Consider the following 18,926-nt stretch of genomic DNA (forward strand, 5'->3'; position numbering starts at 1 on the left):
TTTTAATTAAGTGTGAAACTGAAACAGTAGATATGTACAGCACTGTCCAAGGTCATTAAACATAGACACATCTGCACATTTATCTTCTCCTAAGACACCTGCACAGACTGCGTTGTACCACTCAGCGTATCATAGGTAAAGCTATTCAGTGTGCCACCTGCTGGACATATACTGAACTGCAGAAACACAAATGATAATTCTGTCTGAACACAAACAAGGTCCATGCGGCTCACTGCGGTGAGGAGCAAGGTGAGGCTGCACATGAGGTGCACACTATTCAGGGCAAATTATACATAAATCATGGTCCATCTGTGTTTACATGAATCTCTTCCACATACAGATGCAACGGCCGTTATTTTAAGGAATTTCGAAATGGAATTCCGAGATATGCCCGAGATCCCCTGCTGTGTTACTCCGGCGGGCCATTAGTCTGCAACTGACCATCTCGCGACGCAACACGGGTGTACCCAGATATTCCTTAAAATAACGTCCGCTGCATCTGTAACAATGTTAGATGTAAGAAACTTATTGCTATTCCACATAGCATGTTCCTACAAGCTCATAGAAACTTAACTGAAACACGTCACACGATCAGACTCATCTAAGAGTAGGAAGTGCAGAAAGGAACAGGAGAAAGTAACTTCTAGACTATTGTGAGTATTAGTTTGATGAGTTTGATAACTTAAACAGTTGGGAGTGTTGTCCTTGTAATCTTTATGCAGTTGTATACAAGTGTTACTTGCATTGCAGAACTATGTGCTGTTGCTGAGTGCTACTTATGCTGCCACTTCTTCTTGCACTCCATCCTGATCATCTCACTACACCTCTTTTCACCAACATATTTCTTTCCCAACCCTTCTTCTTTGCTGCAACCAGTGTTATTCAGCATCACTGCCCTCCCCATAGACATACTGTAAGTTAATCACATGCACATTGGTTAATAATAAATCTTTATTACAGTATATTATATCCCATATTTGCCCAGCTGCATTACTGGAAAGGAAAGGGTGCACATAATGTAATATTATTATGGACACAAAGTGCCTTATCTGATATGCTGTGAAGCTGCTTCTCTGTGTTAGTGCTCCATTCATTTAGAAAGGGCGGCACTGACACAGACAAACAGCCTCACAGCATATTTTGAGAGTAAGAAATATGTCAGTGTTTCCCAATGACATGTTCCCTGGTGTTCAGCTCAGGCCTGAGCAGGATAATGTAACACTTGGGAATGAATATACAGCCCAGAAGTCCTGCACTGGAAGCCAGGATAGCGAATATCTCCACAGCCACCGTGTTTCTGCCCTTGGTGCTCAGGTACGCTGGGAGGAAGGAGACCCAAACACTGCAGAACACCAGCATGCTGAAAGTGATCAGCTGGGCCTCATTGAAACTGGCAGGTAACTTCCTAACTAGGAAAGCAACAATGAAACTTAACACGGACAAGAATCCCATGTAACCAATCGCAATGTAGAATGCAGTGTCAGACCCTTCGTTGCATTGTAATATCATCTTCCCAGTGTCAGATTGTGTGTCATAGTCTGGGAATGGGGGAGAGTGAACCAGCCACACCATGCATATCACAACCTCCCCCATTGAGCAGAGAAGGACCAGGCAGATGGTTACTCTGCTCCCCACCCATTTCTTTATTTTGCTTCCAGGCTTTGTGGCATTGAAGGCGATGACAACAGTGACGGATTTTGCCAGAACAGAAGAGACTGACACTGTAAAAATAATCCCAAAGGCAGCTTGTCTGAGCAGGCAGGTCACCTTCACAGGACGTCCGATGAATAACAAGGAACAGAGGAAGGACAACATGAGGGAGAGGAGGAGGATGTAGCTGAGGTTTCGGTTATTGGCTTTAATTAGAGGTGTCTTATGATTTTTTATGAAGATTCCCAGCACTGAAGAAGTGATTATGCAGAATATAATGGAAAGAGAAGTTAAAGAACCTCCTAGGGGATCCTCATGTGAAAGAAACTCTATAGTTCTTGGGATACACATGTCTCTCTTCTCATTGGACCACTGATCTTCAGGGCACTTCACACAATTTTCAGCATCTGCAGAAAATCAACATTAACATTTTTATACAGTAAACTGTGTACACAATGCTTTGTAGTAAAATAATATACACAATACACTAAGGTCACCTTTACCTGTAATTTCACCCACATAATCCCCCATAATATTGTTCTAAAGAACGCTACTACAGACAGCAAATTTGGTTCATGTTCCTCTACGGCTTCCAATGTCTCTTGAGTAACTAGCTTCACTGCAGCTTCTGTCATTGATTTCCTTCTGATATTGCATCTAAATGGCTCAGTGCATTAGTTTACATACATAGGGGGCTATGCACTAAGCTTCGTTAAGCTGTTTTAAGAGCGCAAAGTGCTCTTAGAACGTGATGTTCCGCCGAACACGATGCACTAACCCACGCAAACAGGCACTTTGCGCTCTTAAACTGACTTTTTCCTGGAAATTTTTCAGAGTCCAACTTTGCTCGTACGATAACCTTTTTGCGTTGAATTCTGCCCTTCTCTGGGATTCACTAAGCTACGCAAAGTTATCGTATGCGAAAGTTGCGTTCAAAAAAGATCGCCAGCTCAAGGCAGGTGATAAAAAAGCTGGACTTTGAAAAATTTCTTTGTTTACATTTTTGAGTGCGCAACACCCATACAACAGGCAGGCGGATGTCCCCGGCTGACCTCGCGTGAATCTCCAAGGGAATAATACATTATTATGACAATATTTGGGGGGCATTTGTGGCTTGGTATTGCTGTTGTTTTTTTTAAATTTCAATTTCTTATGTGGATGTGATTGTTTGTTTTTTCCTGCTTAATGGTAATAAAATGTTTGCGATTGGTGTTCGTTTGTAATTAATGTTGTATTATGTTAGCTAATGCATTTTATGGTTATTTCAGATATTGTTTGAATTGATTTCTTTGTCTTTTAATGTTTACATTCATTAATTTTGTAGTAATTCATTGGTTTGATTGGTTAGTGTTACTATTCATTTTGAGTTGGTTTAGGAATTAATTGGTTTCATTGGTTAATGGTTTAATTAATTCATTGTTGATGTTGTTACTGCTTGTATTCATTGGATTAGCTGGCTACTGTTTTTATTTACTTTATTTAGGTATGCTAATGCAGTGTTTAATAATGGGAAAATAATCTATTATCCATATCTGGATAATAGTTATTTTGCACATTATTGTACTGAATGTGTTAGGGCGGAGGGGGAGGGGATGGGGTGGGTCGTGGTTTGATGTTTGTTAAATCTTTTTTTAATATACATGTTTTTCATAGTGTAGATTTGCAGGGGGTCTCCGGTGCTGAACCGCATTGGTTTCAGGTCCGAGGACCCCCTACTTAAGGAGATACAGGCCCCGTAATGGGGTGCCGGTATCCCCTGCACTTTCAAGCATTCGCGTCACATGACCGGGACATTGAAATTCTGCAGGGGATACCGGCACCCCATAATGGGGCCTGTATCTCCTGAAGTAGGGGGTCCTCGACCTGAAACTATATCCTGTAATAAAGTAAGGCGCATCGGTACTTTCAGTGGACTTAGTTTGCCTTGAATACCTCCTATCCATACTGATCAAGGAATCCCTGTCAGTGTTAAGGGCTGCTTCAAAGGCCTTGTCTAGATCCTCATTAGCGTTGCCCCTAGACAAAAATCTTCCCCTCATTTCATCTGTCTTCTGAACAAAGTCCTCCAGAGAGGAACAATTCCTGCGTAAACACAGGAACTGGCCCTATGGGATACCCTTGAACAGAGGGGGGGAATGGCAACTCTTTGCATGTAACAATTTGTTTCTGGCATTATCTTTCCTAAATATGTCAGATTGTACTTTTTTCTCATTATCCACATAAAGGTTTAGATCAAGAAACTGTATGCCATGCATATGGTAATTATGCGTAAATCTGAGGTTAAGTTTATTATCTGCCAGATAGTCAAAGAATTTGAAAAGCTCATTCTCCCCACCACTCCAGACCATAAGCAGGTCATCAATATATCGCTTGTAAAATGCTATATTGTGCCTGAATGGCTTTGTATCTCCAAACACGTGTTTGGAGATAAAACTGTTGATCGAAAAGAAAATAATTATGTGTGAGTGAAAAACGGATGCTATCAAGTAAAAATGCAATGTGTGCTGGAGAAAGTGAAGAATGAGCATCGAGAAAAAACTCAACTGCAGTGAGGCCGTGATCATGATTGATGTTGTCATAGAAGGAAGCTACATCCAGGGTGACCCAGATGTAGGATGTGTGCCAACTAAAATGTGCAAGCAGTGATAAAACATGTTTGGTGTCAATGATAAGTGAAGGTAAATTGTGTACTAAAGGTTGAAGGAAGTGATCAATATATTGTGAGAGGTGTTCACCCAGGGAACCAATGCTGGAAATAATGGGTCTACCTGGGGGTGCAAAGAGTGTTTTGTGAATTTTAGGATGGGGATGAAAAATGGGAGTGATAGGATCTGGAGTGATGAGGAAATCTCACTCAGAGGGTGTGAGAACTTGTAGAATCTCACCTTCCTCCATCAACCCTGCAAATTCCTTGCGGAAACAGGAAGTGGGATCAGCGTCTAGGGTGACATAGGCCTCTGGGTCTCCAAGTTGCCTTCGTGCCTCCAGGACATAATAGTCTCTATCTAAGACCACCGTTGCGCCCCCTTTGTCGACTTTTTTGATTAAGATAAGATCATTATCTGATAGTGACTTAATTGTTGCCCTCTGGTCAAGAGTCAAATTGTCTTTATGAGATCAATGAAAACTAGACTATCTCCTATGTCCCTGGCTAGGAGTGACAGATCTCTTTCTACCGCTTTTTGAAAGGTGTCTATGAACTGCCCTTTCATATAAGTGGGATAAAAAATTGATTTCCTCTTGAAACCTGAGTTGATGCTCCCCAGGAATTCCATGGGGTCATCAGTCACAGTGTTGTTTTCATTGTAGAGATCTGTCAAATCCTGACGGTAACAAAGGTCTTGAAACCCTAAGGGAATAGAAGTATTAGAGATAACATCAAATACTGGTAGTAAAGCATCCCCAAAATTAGAAGGACCCCTATTCTCAACCTTGGTGGAAAAAAAACGTTTGAGTTAGTTTGCGTATACTGCTGCGGCAGCTTTTATTCTAACAAATCACCGTTTTTTACCTGGCTTGTTCCTGGAATGCGACACTCTTCACCTGGCGCATGCCGCGTTCATTTTGCGTTCCCAGCCACAGGTCATGCCCGGCTGACGCGCGGTTGATGGGTTTATTGATAATGGTTTAGATTTAATAGGCTGCAATGCTTCGCGTGTCCGCAAGATGGCAGATATTCATGAATTGTAATGCGCATGCGCTTCAGTAATGTGTCGGCTTGCAGGTGTTTCGTTTAAAAAAGATACTGTACCACAGTGTGCCATTGTACTGTAACTTGGCCTTGAGACTGAAGGAAGAGTTTGCAAAAATGTATCAGTTTAGGCTTTTCATATTAAAGAAAGACAAAGACCAGTTTCGGTTACAGTATTCTCCAGAGACCCGCCCGCCATGAATGTTCAAGTGCAGCCCGCTTTCCAAAAACCCGACAGAAGTTACGCGTATTTGATATGGGTCGCGATTAAGGCAACAGAAGATAAGATGTCAACAGTTGTTCAAATTTATCAGTATTTTATCGAAAACTATGACTTTTACAAATTTTCGCCAACTCCTCATACGTGGAAGCGTGCAGTAAGGAAAAGGTTATGTAGCAATCCCTGTTTTCATCTTATTGAGCCACAATTTGTTGGAGGGTATTGGTGTGTATCACCGGATTTTTCCGGTATCTATGATCATGAAGGCGGCAAAAGGCAAAGGGTCGTGTTAAAACCAACTAAGAAGCGACAGTCGCTGCCAAGCAATGCACCAGCACCGGCTTCCAATGATGGTCCCGCCATGAGTGACAACCCTGAGGCTGAGCCTGAGGCTGAGCCGTATTTTGCGTGCTGTTTTGATGAAGCTTGCATGTACCTAAGCGATTTCCAGCCTCACCAGCTGACTACAGGTGGACTAGTCCCGCAGCAAACTATCGACGTGGATGATCAAGAAAGCTGGACTGGCAGTGGACCGGAACCAGCTGAATGGGAAATACTATGGTGAATATTGTTGCCGTATTATTTTCTGTGTTTTTTTTTATTTTGACAATACTGTATAAATATCGGTGCGATTCCAAAGTCAAGCGATTCTCCTGTAAGCAATATCATTGGCTGAGCGGCTTCTACAGTACTGTACTGCAGATACTGAACAATTGGTGGAGTGCTAGGCGCATGCGAACAGGAGAAAATTATTGGTGGGGCTGGCTGGGTACTTCTATAGGGGGCTGACCATTACTGTACATTAAAACTTTTCTTTTTGTTTTTCCTCAGAAAAGAAAAGGCTAATGGGGGGATTTCGATGGATAATATCGCGTTGTGTGACAATGCCTGCACATTGCTGAATCGGATTTAAAACCCCACGTCTACAGTTTTTTCCCCTGGTTCCAGCCGTACATTATACTGTGTAAAAGACCCGAAAAAATAAAACTATGCATTTATTCTACATGTACAGAATAATTTACATTACATCTACAGTATACAGTGCCAGGTTCCTAACATCTATGGGCAAAATGAATGTTATTTCTAGGTGCGCTAGAACAGAAGTTCCCACGCCATTTGGCTGTGAACTTGACCGAGGCCCTAGTTCCCAAGCCAAATGCGCGATTACCCTGACTCCGTTCTGTTGTCATGAGAGGGTCGCTATTTGCCATGCAATCCTGCATGAACTAGGACTACATGGTGACCGAATCTGAGCCCTCTAGGTTGAACAGAACCGGAGTTATGGGTTCCAGGTTTCTGCTCATTCTGACTTAGCCGTTTCAAAGCAGCCTGGCTTTCTCCGCCATTACAGTCAATGATAGGACCCTCCTCGCCGGCGTGACCCTTTCTCGCCACCATTACTGGTCGGACCCTGTTGTGGTGAAGTGAGGGCGTTCCTAACATGTAGGGGCAAAAAGAATTTTATCTCTAGGTGCCCTAGAACAGAAGTTCCCACGCCAATTGCCCTAGTTCCCACGCCAATTGCCCTAGTTCCCACGCCAATTGCGCGATCAGGCAGTAAAAAAACAGTGCAGCAAGCCTCGACATTCTAGAAACACTGTCTTTTGTTATACAGTACTATCAAAGGAGCAAATGAAAACAATGCACAGTACAGTACAGTAAGACAAATCAACATGTTCTTTTATTGGTGCTGTCAGTTCAAAAACATTTATTTACAAATACAATGTTAAATTTTATTTCTAGGTGCCCTAGAACAGAAGTTCCCACGCCAATTGACCTAGTTCCCACTCCAATTGCGCGATCATTGCTCTTTTTTGACAATGTTGCCGATCTTGCGGCTTTGCGGTCTGGCAGTAAAAAAATAGTGCAGTAAGCCTCGACATTTGCTACACTGTCAAAGGAGCAAATGGAAACAATGTAAGACATATCAACATGTCCTTTTATTGGTGGAGTCAGTACAAAAACATTTATTTACAAATACTGTACAATGTTGAAACATTTTAAGTGCACAGCAATTCAAAAAATCGACAGTACAGTCCTAGAGGGCAGAAAACAGGGCAGGTTTTCAGGGCAACCTTGAAAACCGTGCCTGTTTTCGGCCCCCAGGGACTGGAGTCGTGCATGTCCTGTGTAAAAAAACACACAACAACATTTCCTTTGTTTAAGTACAGCAGGTACAGTAGGGCAAAACATGTACAGTACAATACAGTTCACCACAACAGTATGGTCTCACATAAAGTCCTCCACATTGTCCATCCATGGCCGATTCCATGCATGGCGCAAAACGCCATTAATGCAGTCCCGAACGCCTTTAATTACAGGATCTGTAATTGGATAAAAGTGCCGCATTTCATCCACAAAATTTTTCCTTAAATTGACAGGAAGCGCCTTTTTGACGCGATTCCCATTGTAGTTCACTTTGAAGGCCCACTCGCAGTACAACGAGTAGGGAACATGGTGCTTAAAAATGAACAAGGCATACTTGTGGGGTGCACCAGCACTCTTCACCCTATACGTCTCCCTGAGCTTCGGTGGCAGATCGCACAGGGTGATGTCAGGCACCGTATCGATGCGAGCGGGTGTAGGTCTTTTGGGAGCGGGTGTGCTTGAGGCGACGGGCGATGGTAGGTTGTCTGGGAGGAAGCTTTCCTCCGGTTGTGGTCGCCGTGTTGTCTCCTGGCGTGGTCTTGACGGGGTTATCATGTCCTCCTCAATGGCATACATGTACACTACATCTTCTGGTGGAGGGGTGCGCTTGGTGATGGAAGGGGGTCGAAGGTCCCATTCATCACATCCATGTCACCCCCCTGCTCCAGCATTGGGGAAACAGGGGCATTAGCACCGAACAAATAATGTATGCCCGCTATGTCAGCCTCTATCTTCTCCATCCATCGATCCATCTGTTGATCCATTTGTAGCATCCGTTGCTCCACATTTAACATGGTCTCCAGAAGCAGATCTATCTTTGCCAGCACAATAGAATTCCCGGGGAGATCCACACTTATCCCATTCAGCATCCGGTCTAATGAGCTGCTTCTTGTGCATGGCGTCTGGACATCTGGGGGGATGGGTGCAACGGAGGATGAGATGGGGGTTCCATGGACAGAAGCGGCATCGACATCAAGGAAGAGTGGAGGAGGTTACCTGTGGATATCCGGTAGAGGAGAAGCGGCAGCGTCGTCGAAGAGGGATGGAGAAAGTGACCTTTGGATTTCTGGGCGAGAAGCAGAGTCGTCCAAGAGCAAAGGAGACAGTGACCAGTGGATTTCAGAGGCGGCGGCATCGTCGGATGGAACTGGAGAAGATGGGGGTGGAGAAGACGGGCTGAAGATTTCCGGGACAGCTACAGCAGAGTCGTCGAAGCATATGTGAGGAAGTGGTCTGCGGGTTCGATGGGTTGGCTCCCATTCATTTTGCGTCGAGAGTACATAACCGTATATCTTCTTCACATAATGAGGCTTACGTCTAAGAAAACCCTTAGCCTTTGGGGTCAGCAGAAGGTTTTCTTTATTGGCCTTAGCCTGTCGCTTTGGCGTGGAAACGGCAACCGCCTTTCGCTTTTTCAGCTTGACAGGCACGGCAGAGGCGAGAGGGTTCCTGTGTCCATAGAGTCGGGGTTGCTCCATGGAAGCAGGTGGCACAATGCAGTATCTGGACAAGGGCAAGTTCAGACAAAGATCATTGAGTGGTGGGCTACAGTATGCAAAGTGTGTAACATTTTATGCATGGCGACCAGGTACAGGTGTTGAAAGTGGGCGTACTCTAATGTGAGTCATTACCGTATAAATACACCATCCATTTTGTGTATTAACTGCACATAGAATACACATCGACTAAACATCGAATATACATTCTTGTGTTTGTATTTCTTTCTACTCGCAGCAATGCCTGTTAAAAAGATTTCGAAGGATCTCAGCATGCGAATTAAGGAGATGTACACGAGCGGACAATGAATTGCTGCTATCCAACGCTGGTTAGATACTTCTATCATCATTGTGCCAGCAACCACCGTGTGCTATCATGCATACGGAAAAAACAGAGACCGCAAAAGGGCACCAAGGGTAACTAACGCGTAAGTATATTTATAAAACTTAACAAAAAAATATATAGAAAACTGTACGTACTGTACTGTACTGTTCATACAGTACAGTACATCCACAGTACAGTTCTGTATCTAATACTGTTTTTATTTCTGTTGATTTATATTATAACAGTACAGTTATATATATTTTGTATATTTATATTTATAGTACAACAGTATACATTTTTTGTATTTTTAGATTTATCGTACAACGGTATAAATAGGATGTATATTTATATTTATATTACAACAGTATATATATTTTGTATATTTATATTTATATTACAACAGTATATATATTTTGTATATTTATAGTACAACAGTATACATTTTTTGTATATTTATATTTATCGTACAACGGTATATATAGGATGTATATTTATATTTATATTACAACAGTATATATATTTTGTATATTTATATTTATATTACAACAGTATATATATTTTGTATATTTATATTTATATTACAACAGTATACATATTTTGTATATTTATATTTATATTACAACAGTATACATTTTTTGTATATTTATATTCATCGTACAACATTATATTTATATACATTTTATATTGCTGTATATTAATAAAACAATATATTTTCTTTACATTGTAGGGAGACAACTCTTCTGGTGGACAAAATAAGTGAGGAGAATGATGAGAGGAGTGCATTAAGGGTTAAAAACACTCTGCAGGAAAAGCACAATCTGACTGTATCCGAGAGCAGCATAAAGAAGATGAGACGCAGCATTGGATGGAAATATGGACGTGTGAGGTTAGTAGTGGACAGTACAGGAGCTAAAAGTGTTGTTTAGCAAACTGTACTGTACTGCACTGTGCCGCTAAATTTTTTTATTCCTTGTCATTACAGAGCATACCCCATGATAAGGGACGCAAACAAAATCAAAAGAGTGGTCAAGGCCCAGGCATGGATCGACAGTGGGGAGACTTTCCAGGATTGCATCTTCACTGATGAGTCTACTGTGTCGCTGGAGAGATTTGCAAGCTTTGCATTCCACAAAAAAGGCCGCATATCTTTGAAGCCGCGGCCAAAACACCCTGTGAAGCTGCATGTGTGGGGTGCCATCTCTAGGCGTGGACCGGGTTGCATTGTCATCTTTGAAGGTAAAATTTATCAAATATAATGTCGCCTAATGCACTGTACTTTACTAGTGTTGCCTTACTGTATGCACTGTACTGTACTATTGTGCAGTTTTTTGAGCACTTTTCTTTTCTTGCTATAGGAATCATGAATAAAGCTTTCTTCCAAGACAACATTGTGCCCAAGATAGTGCAATACATCACACGCGAGTTCCCCAATGGTCACCGCTTCTACCAAGACAACGATCCGAAGCACACCGCGTCAACGGCGCATATCCTTGAGCGCGGCATCAACTGGGTGAAGACACCAGCGGTGTAAGTGCAGTAAACCGTGTCCCATTTTTGTTCCCCACTGTTTTTAGCTCTTAAACCAATTGTCCTTTTTTCCAATGACAGATCGCCAGACTTCAATCCGATCGAAATTGTCTGGCATCAGCTGAAGGACCATATCCGGAAAGTGGCGAAACGCTCCAAAAAGGACGAGTTGTTGAAAGGCATAATGAGTTTTTGGAACGATGTACTCACCGTGGAACGCTGCAATAAATATATAGACCATATTGCCACTGTGTTGCCCATTGTCATCACGCGTAATGGGCAAGCATCAGGAAAGTAGTACTGTGCTGTAGTATTGTAAGTACAGTATGATACAGGGAAGTATGGCACAGATTTTTTCTTTCCAGATAGTCAGAGTAATGAAATTGAATGAGTGACCTCGCTCAAAACTCTTATACCAGTGAGTGGCGTAGGTCGCGTGCTGCCAGGGATAAGACCATAGACAGAAAGGGATATGTGTGTGAAGAACACACGACAAAAGATCCCCACTAAGGCGCACCGCAGGCCTGAGTTGAATTAAATCCTGGTCCTATGGTGCGCTAGACATACAACATAAATATTTTTCTTTTAATCCTAATAAAATGTTTAAAAACCCAGAAGCTCTTAGTTTCTCCAGTGTAACATGAAATCAAGTCCAATCAAATAAAGTCAAATACGGCAGAAAGAGTGTCTGTGACTCTTCTTATATTCCCCTCTTGCTAGTTGTATTGCCTCTTAGGAAATTCCTGGGTGAGGTATTAATATACCTTTATAGACACCTTATGTTGATAAGAGGCGATACATCAATGGCTAAGTTTGTATATAAATATACCTGCTATATCCCTCTGCTATAACATGAAAGTTCAGAGTGGATATATGTGGTATCTAGCATGGGGTGGGAACTGAGATAGTGTTAAATACGCTGCTATTGCTGTTGTGATAAGGTATGGTCATATCTAATGATGGAATAAGTGTAGACATATATACGCCCAGATATAATTAATTTATTCTTAATGGCATATGTATATGCGTTGCATAGTGAATAACGTAAGGCCAGTATGATGATACAGATGTATGGACCATAATGTTCAAAACCAAAAGAACAACTCAGAGTACCACTGCATCCCATACCATATATATGAGGGCTTTTTGTCTAATATCAGTTATGACTAAATATACATTTGAATGTAGCTTTATCCAGTGCATTCAGGATTGTCCCTATGTCTACTGCTAATTCCAAGTGTTTATCATGGTGATATAGTTGCTAGATGTACTAACTGATTTATGACCATGTGAGCAGCTGATGTCAAATAGTGGCCCAATGTATCCAAAGTGCCCATGTATTAATACACATATAGTTGTTACATCATTAAGGCAGTGTCTTTATTAGTACATATAATACTTAGACTAATCAAGCAAGTATGGTAGATTAGTAGAGTGGTTGTATGTTAAGGCGATATATCTTCTGCTGATGCGTGCGATATTGATCACATGATTGTAGTCGCCGCTGGTTCCAAAACCAGTACTTATGTAGAGTCCGCACTACACCTGAATAGTAGGGCTAGGGCGGACAGTACTAATGTAATTCGCCGGTCTGATAGTCACTTAAACTGGCGGTATGCCAACTGTATAGACGCGTGACCTTGGTCATGTGGTAGCAGCCGTCTGCAAGACCGCGCCGCTGGTATAGAGATCAGTGCTCGTACAGCATCAGCGTATCGTGCCTATTTGACAGTATTACATGATAGGAGACTAGGACAGCTTTGGGTGAAGCAACGTAACATTAAAAAACATTAAAAAATTTACGTTGCTTCACCCACGATACGATACGCTGATGCTGTACGTGAACTGATCTCTATACCAGCGGTTTGTGTCCAGTCTAATCTGTTTGTACAGTAAAATGTACAGTTTATAAACAGCAGTAATGATGTACACAAAACCTCTCCTCTCTCAATGAACTACTGTTCTGTAGACAGAATGAGGAAAAGATAAAGACGGAAAAAATAATATTACTATACAGTATATACAGTATACAGTATATATATTATACAGTACATTACAGTATATATTATTAAATAATATTCTTATAAATGTGCATTATTCATGTTTCCCCATGTTTTACAAATGTTTTCTAAATGGTTATCCAATTTCCATCTGGCAAAAGAACTTAATAAAGACTGCATTATGTATTATTCATGATTATTTTTATATTTGTATGTTTTGGGTCCTGACAAAATAAAATACATATTTATTCACTTTCCTGCTAATCATAATCATTGACAACAACCACCCCCCCCCCCGACAGTATAAGAATGAATGACAAAACAACATGAATCAGTTAATGGTTTTTTTACTCTCAATTCTCACAATGCTGGGCACATCAGATTTACATTTCAAATTCGAGAGGGGATTTTCCAAAGCGTTACCGTAAACAAAGCCTCTAAGGGTTGGGGGGGGGGGCATGGTGTGATTACATGCAGGCGCACTGAGGCTTTGTAGCTCGGCTATGGACGGATTAAGAACACAATGGCAATATTCAGAAGATTAACGACTCTGTCGAGAGAGGGGGTTGGTAGGGTAGGGTGACTCATGCGCTGTAAGCAGCAAGCTCCCATCTCTAAAAGGATTAGAGTACACGCAGGCGCAGTCAGCCGATTGACGCTTGGCTAGGGACGGATTAAAAACACAATGACTACAGTAACTGCAGAAAATGAATGACTCTGGAGGTGTGTGGCTAAAATAGTTAACAGTACTGTAATTTCAAAAGGCAGTTCATCATAATAATTTGATGAATAAACCCCCAAATACAACCCCCAAATACAGTACATAAAAAGCAAGTCACTTTAACTCCCTGTGCCTCAGGCACCAAAAACAAACAGTAGATTTTATATATATATATATATATATATTTAATTAATATTCATATAAATGTCCATTTTTCATGTATCTCCATGTTTTACAAATGTTTTGTAAATGATTCTCCGATTTCAATCTGCCAGAAGAATTTAATAAAGGCTGCAGTATGTATTATTCATGATTATTTTTATCTTTGTATTTTTTTTTCCCTGATGAAATATAATAAATATTTATTCACATTCCTGGTTATCGTAATCATTGACAACAACCACACCCCCCCCCGACAGTATAAGAATGAATGACAAAACAACATGAATCAGTTAATGTTTTTTTTACTCTCAATTCTCACAATGCTGTGCACATCAGATTTACATTTCAAATTCGAGAGGGGATTTTCCAAAGCGTTACCGTAAACAAAGCCTCTAAGGGTTGGGGGGGGGGATGGTGTGATTACACGCAGGCGCACTGAGGGCTTTGTAGCTTGGCTATGGACGGATTAAGAACACAATGGCAATATTCAGAAGATTAACGACTCTGTGGAGAGAGGGGATTGGTAGGGTAGGGTGACTCATGCGCTGTAAGCAGCAAGCTCCCATCTCTAAAAGGATTTCTCTAAAAGGATTAGAGTACACGCAGGCGCAGTCAGCCGATTGACACTTGGCTAGGGACGGATTAAAAACACAATGACTACAGTAACTGCAGAAAATGAGCAAAGCGTTGTTATGTGTTTTTTTACACAGGACATGCACGACTCCAGTCCCTGAGGGCCGCAAACAGGCACGGTTTTCAAGGTTGCCCTGAAAACCTGCCCTGTTTGCTGCCCTCTAGGACTGTACTGGTGCAATTTCAACCCGCTCAGACCCACAGAACGGATTATTTTAAATTATATTTATATATTTATATATTTATATTTTAAAGATATTAAAGAATGTACTGTATTGTATTTAAAACATGTGACTGTAAACCATACTGACTGACAAATGTTTTCACACATGTACTGTAGCAGTAAACCCTACACCTGTTGATGTTTTGAATTGCTGTGCACTTAAAATGTTTCAACATTGTACAGTATTTGTAAATAAATGTTTTTGTACTGACTCCACCAATAAAAGGACATGTTGATTTGTCTTCCATTGTTTCCATTTGCTCCTTTGACAGTGTAACAAATGTCGAGGCTTCCTGCACTGTTTTTTTACTGCCGGACCGCAAAGCCACAAGATCGTCAACATTGTCAAAAAAGAGCAATGATCGCGCAATTGGCGTGGGAACTAGGGCAATTGGCGTGGGAACTTCTGTTCTAGGGCACCTAGAAACAAAATTCATTTTGCCTATAGATGTTAGGAAACCCCTCACTTGACCCCAAAAGGGTCCGACCAGTAATGGCAACGAGAAAGGGTCACGCCGGTGAGGAGGGTCCTATCATTGACCGTAATGGCGGAGAAAGCCGCGCTGCTTTGAAACAGCTATGTCAGAATGAGCAGAAATCTGGAACCATAACTCCGGTTCTGTTCAACCTAGAGGGCTCAGATTCGGTCACCATGTAGTCCTAGTTCAGGCAGGATTGCATGGCAAATAGCGACCCTCTCGTGGCAACAGAACGGAGTCAGGGTAATCGCGCAATTGGCGTGGGAACTAGGGCCTCGGTCAAGTTCACGGCCAATTGGTGTGGGAACTTCTGTTCTAGGGCACCTAGAAATAAAATTAATTTTGCCCATAGATGTTAGGAACCCTCTCACTTGACCCCAACAGGGTCCGACCAGTAATGGCAACGAGAAAGGGTCACGCCGGCGAGGAGGGTCCTATCATTGACCGTAATGGCGGAGAAAGCCGTTTCAAACCAGCGCGGCTAAGTCAGAATGAGCTGAAGGTATTAGACTTCAAAGACAACAGCTCGCAAATGCCCCCATGAGTTTTTACACGGCATTGCAGTATTGCAGACAGCGAGAATAAAATGCTTAAATCACGGGCGCGAAAATAACGCAATTCCCTCCGGGCGAAAACGACACAAAACCGCACATAACCGGGATAATCTGAAATTCGCGGAGCTAGCCGAGTTAGAATAAAGGGTGTCGCCACTGTAAATCTATAAACGTCAACCATGGTAAAAAAGAGGTTAAAATGCCTATTGGGTGCAAATGATAGTCCAAGATGTAAGACGGACAACTCCGCCTTTGTGAATTCGTGTTTGGAAATGTTAATCACATTACTACTCCCAATGTCTACGTTTTCAATCTCTTTGATGCCATCCCGCTGTGGGTTCTTTCTCTTGCCTCTTCTTGTCTTTCCTCATTTTTTGAGGACTTGTGACTGTCCGTTCTACTGGAGTGAGTCATCACACTAGGTATGATGTTTTCTTCCCCAGATGATGTATAAAATTCACTCTCGGAAAAAGAGAAAGAAACTGCATGCGGTGTTTGATCACTATCTTTAGTTGTTTTGAGAATAGACTTATTACCCCCGGAATCTTTATTAGATTTCTTAGGTTTGCTAGGTTTTCCTCTGTTCTTGAATGTCAATTTTTGCCAGATGTAAATCTGTTGAGATTCATAATCGGCTTTATATCGCTCAAATTTAATCTGTTTAGTGATCATTATGATCTTCTCTTGCTTGTTGAGCTTGCTCGCTACTTTGGAATCTAATTCCTTAAAGTTTTTCATATGAGCAAAGACCTGTAATTTCTTTTGTAATTCTGTCACTTGTTTAGCTACACATTTGTTTTCTTGTGATTTACTGTATGATGAATGATAGGGTCCATTAATTTAAATGAACATTCATCAAGAATGAGGCACCATTGTCACTCAAAGTCCCCTTTATCAAACCCAAAGGAAGGTGTCTTGGTGAGGCGCAAGCCCCTTGGTATGCGTTTGACTCTGTTGTAGTTCTCCATAGTAATAATGTCCCACCATATTCTCTGACGGTGTAACAAACATTTCTCCAACCGAGCAAAATGCATCTTAAGATCTGCTGTATCTTCACATAATATCTCATTGGTATTGTTAAAAATTGCTTCATCCATACAGTATGTAACCAGGTGGAAGTGTTGCAGCAGCTAAAAATGGAGTCTGAAATGTGAGAAATCAGTGTGCTTATAGAAGCACAGTCTTGTGTTCAAATTCAATTGCCATCCGGTAGAAAGCACATGAAATGAACTGTGTCCACCAAGCTGCTGACAGGGTGAGTGCAATAGAAACAGAGATGCTGTCTTGCGCTCAAGTGAGCAGTTCCAGCACTCGTGAGTGTCAATATAGCCTGATCCCTTTAACAACACCTACTGTACTCTATCCAAGGAGCTTTGTTATAGAACGGCACAGGGATATAACCTGACTATTTAGGGGAGAGAGATGGAGAGAGCAAGACTCTTCTTTGCTAAATATGTTATATTTATCTCCTCTCCAGCAAACCTACAGTATATTGCATGGGCGCATTGTCACCTTTAGGTAAGAGATAAACGGTACTTAAAAAGAGTCATGTTTCTTTAAAGATGACGTGAGGCCATGCTAAATTCACATGACATTAAGCCTATGCTAATGAGATATAAATGGTTGTTATTTTTGCATATAATTAGCTTTTTGGTTATGCATTAACATCAGAGAATATAATGTCCTTTAATGATTACTATAACATCCCGTTATTTGCATTGAGTTAATGGAGGTTTGTGACTCAGGATCCAGGTTTTTTTTAGTACCTCTCACCTGTCTCACCTACAGATGTAGCCCGACCTAATCTTCCCGCTGACACTGAACTGACGCGGAACTGACCGCGGCATCCCCTGGCAGTGGGACATCTCTCCATGGGAGAAGTCAGTCTAAAGAACAGACCCCCACTGGCTGCCATGACCCATTGTTCGGGTCTTTATCAGCAAAGCCCTTGAACATTTTTGTATGGTTTATTTTTCTTACATTTCCTACTAATACTATGTAGATTAGTTCTGCATTGCTCTCAAAAGCTTATATTCAAAATATATTATAATGTCAATTAAAAAAGTGTCATCTTCTAGTAAGATACTGTACAGTGCTCACACATTTTTGTACAATTACTGTCGCTGTTGTAGTAAAATCACTAGCTATAAATGTACACAGGATATCGTTTCTGAATAATGTATTATTGTTGCAGTTTTCCATGATCCCAAAATGTAATAGTATACAGTATATTTGATGTAGGTTGTGATGCCTTTAAGTGGACCAGCATTATAGTTTTTAATAGAGGAAATCATAGTGTACAGAGTTGTAATTGTAGTGTAATTAAAGAAAGGAATCACAGCCTACATAAAATCTGTGTTTCTCCAGAAAAAATACAAATACTAGAACATTGAATGAAAGACGCAGCATGAAAAGAATCCTTCTCATACTGTATGTAATATATTTCTCAATGTATGAGGCTGTCACTTGCACTGACCTGTTGTGTTAGAGATCTCTCCTTCTGAACATCGCACACAGACATAGCAGCAGGCGGGCTGTCCCTGCTGAGAAGCTTTCCTGTATCCAGGAGAACAGCTCTCACTGCACGCTGACCGAGGAGTCTGGCCGAAACTTTCCTAAGAGAGGAACAAAATAACAGTTTTATATACAGGAATTCTTACATATATTTAATGCGGTGATGTCTACTTGTATTTACTTTTTATATTGGAGGATTTAATAAAATGAACGTACTGTATGCATGTTGTGACGGGGAAGGGGTAACCAGGCCATTAATAAAGGTATTTGGCCCGGCTGGGTGCCCTTAAGCCATATTGGGGAATTGTGAGTGCCAGCTCTTTGACCCAATCATGGCATGTAACTGCATGTATAATGAAGATATGGTGTATTTTTACTGTTCCAGGAGTGCTAACCAGCGGAGATGTGCAGGGCATGAGTTTCAGGGGGGATTTTATAGTAAAATTTTGTCAGGGTGTGATTGGGTAGAAGGGGGCAAGAGTTGCGGGTTACCCCGAAACATGTACTCAGGAATCCCCTCAGATTCCGGAGGACATGAGCAAAACAGACCACAGGATAAAATCCTCTCTAGAAAGCAGATTTC

The 18,926-nt window shown here is 41.4% G+C and overlaps 1 protein-coding gene across 1 annotated transcript; it reads right to left on the reverse strand.

The window, feature by feature from the left end:
* Positions 1 to 990: 990 nt before the first annotated feature.
* Positions 991 to 18,568, reverse strand: LOC142490606 (vomeronasal type-2 receptor 26-like). The gene is made up of 3 exons (XM_075593023.1): positions 18,560 to 18,568; positions 18,306 to 18,444; positions 991 to 2,057 (listed from the first exon to the last, which is right to left on the reverse strand). The coding sequence occupies exons 1-3, from the start codon at positions 18,566 to 18,568 to the stop codon at positions 1,159 to 1,161; spliced, it is 1,047 nt and encodes a 348-aa protein (XP_075449138.1). The 3' UTR covers positions 991 to 1,158.
* Between the last annotated feature and the right edge of the window lie 358 nt (positions 18,569 to 18,926).

Source organism: Ascaphus truei, chromosome 3, assembly GCF_040206685.1.
Source record: "Ascaphus truei isolate aAscTru1 chromosome 3, aAscTru1.hap1, whole genome shotgun sequence".
Classification (NCBI taxonomy): domain Eukaryota; kingdom Metazoa; phylum Chordata; class Amphibia; order Anura; family Ascaphidae; genus Ascaphus; species Ascaphus truei.

Excerpts from the sequence above, each read along its gene's own strand:
- LOC142490606 (XM_075593023.1), bottom strand. Across the intron at positions 2,058-18,305 it reads AGAGATCTCTAACACAACAG|ATGCTGAAAATTGTGTGAAG; the intron begins GTCAGTGCAAGT and ends GATTTTCTGCAG.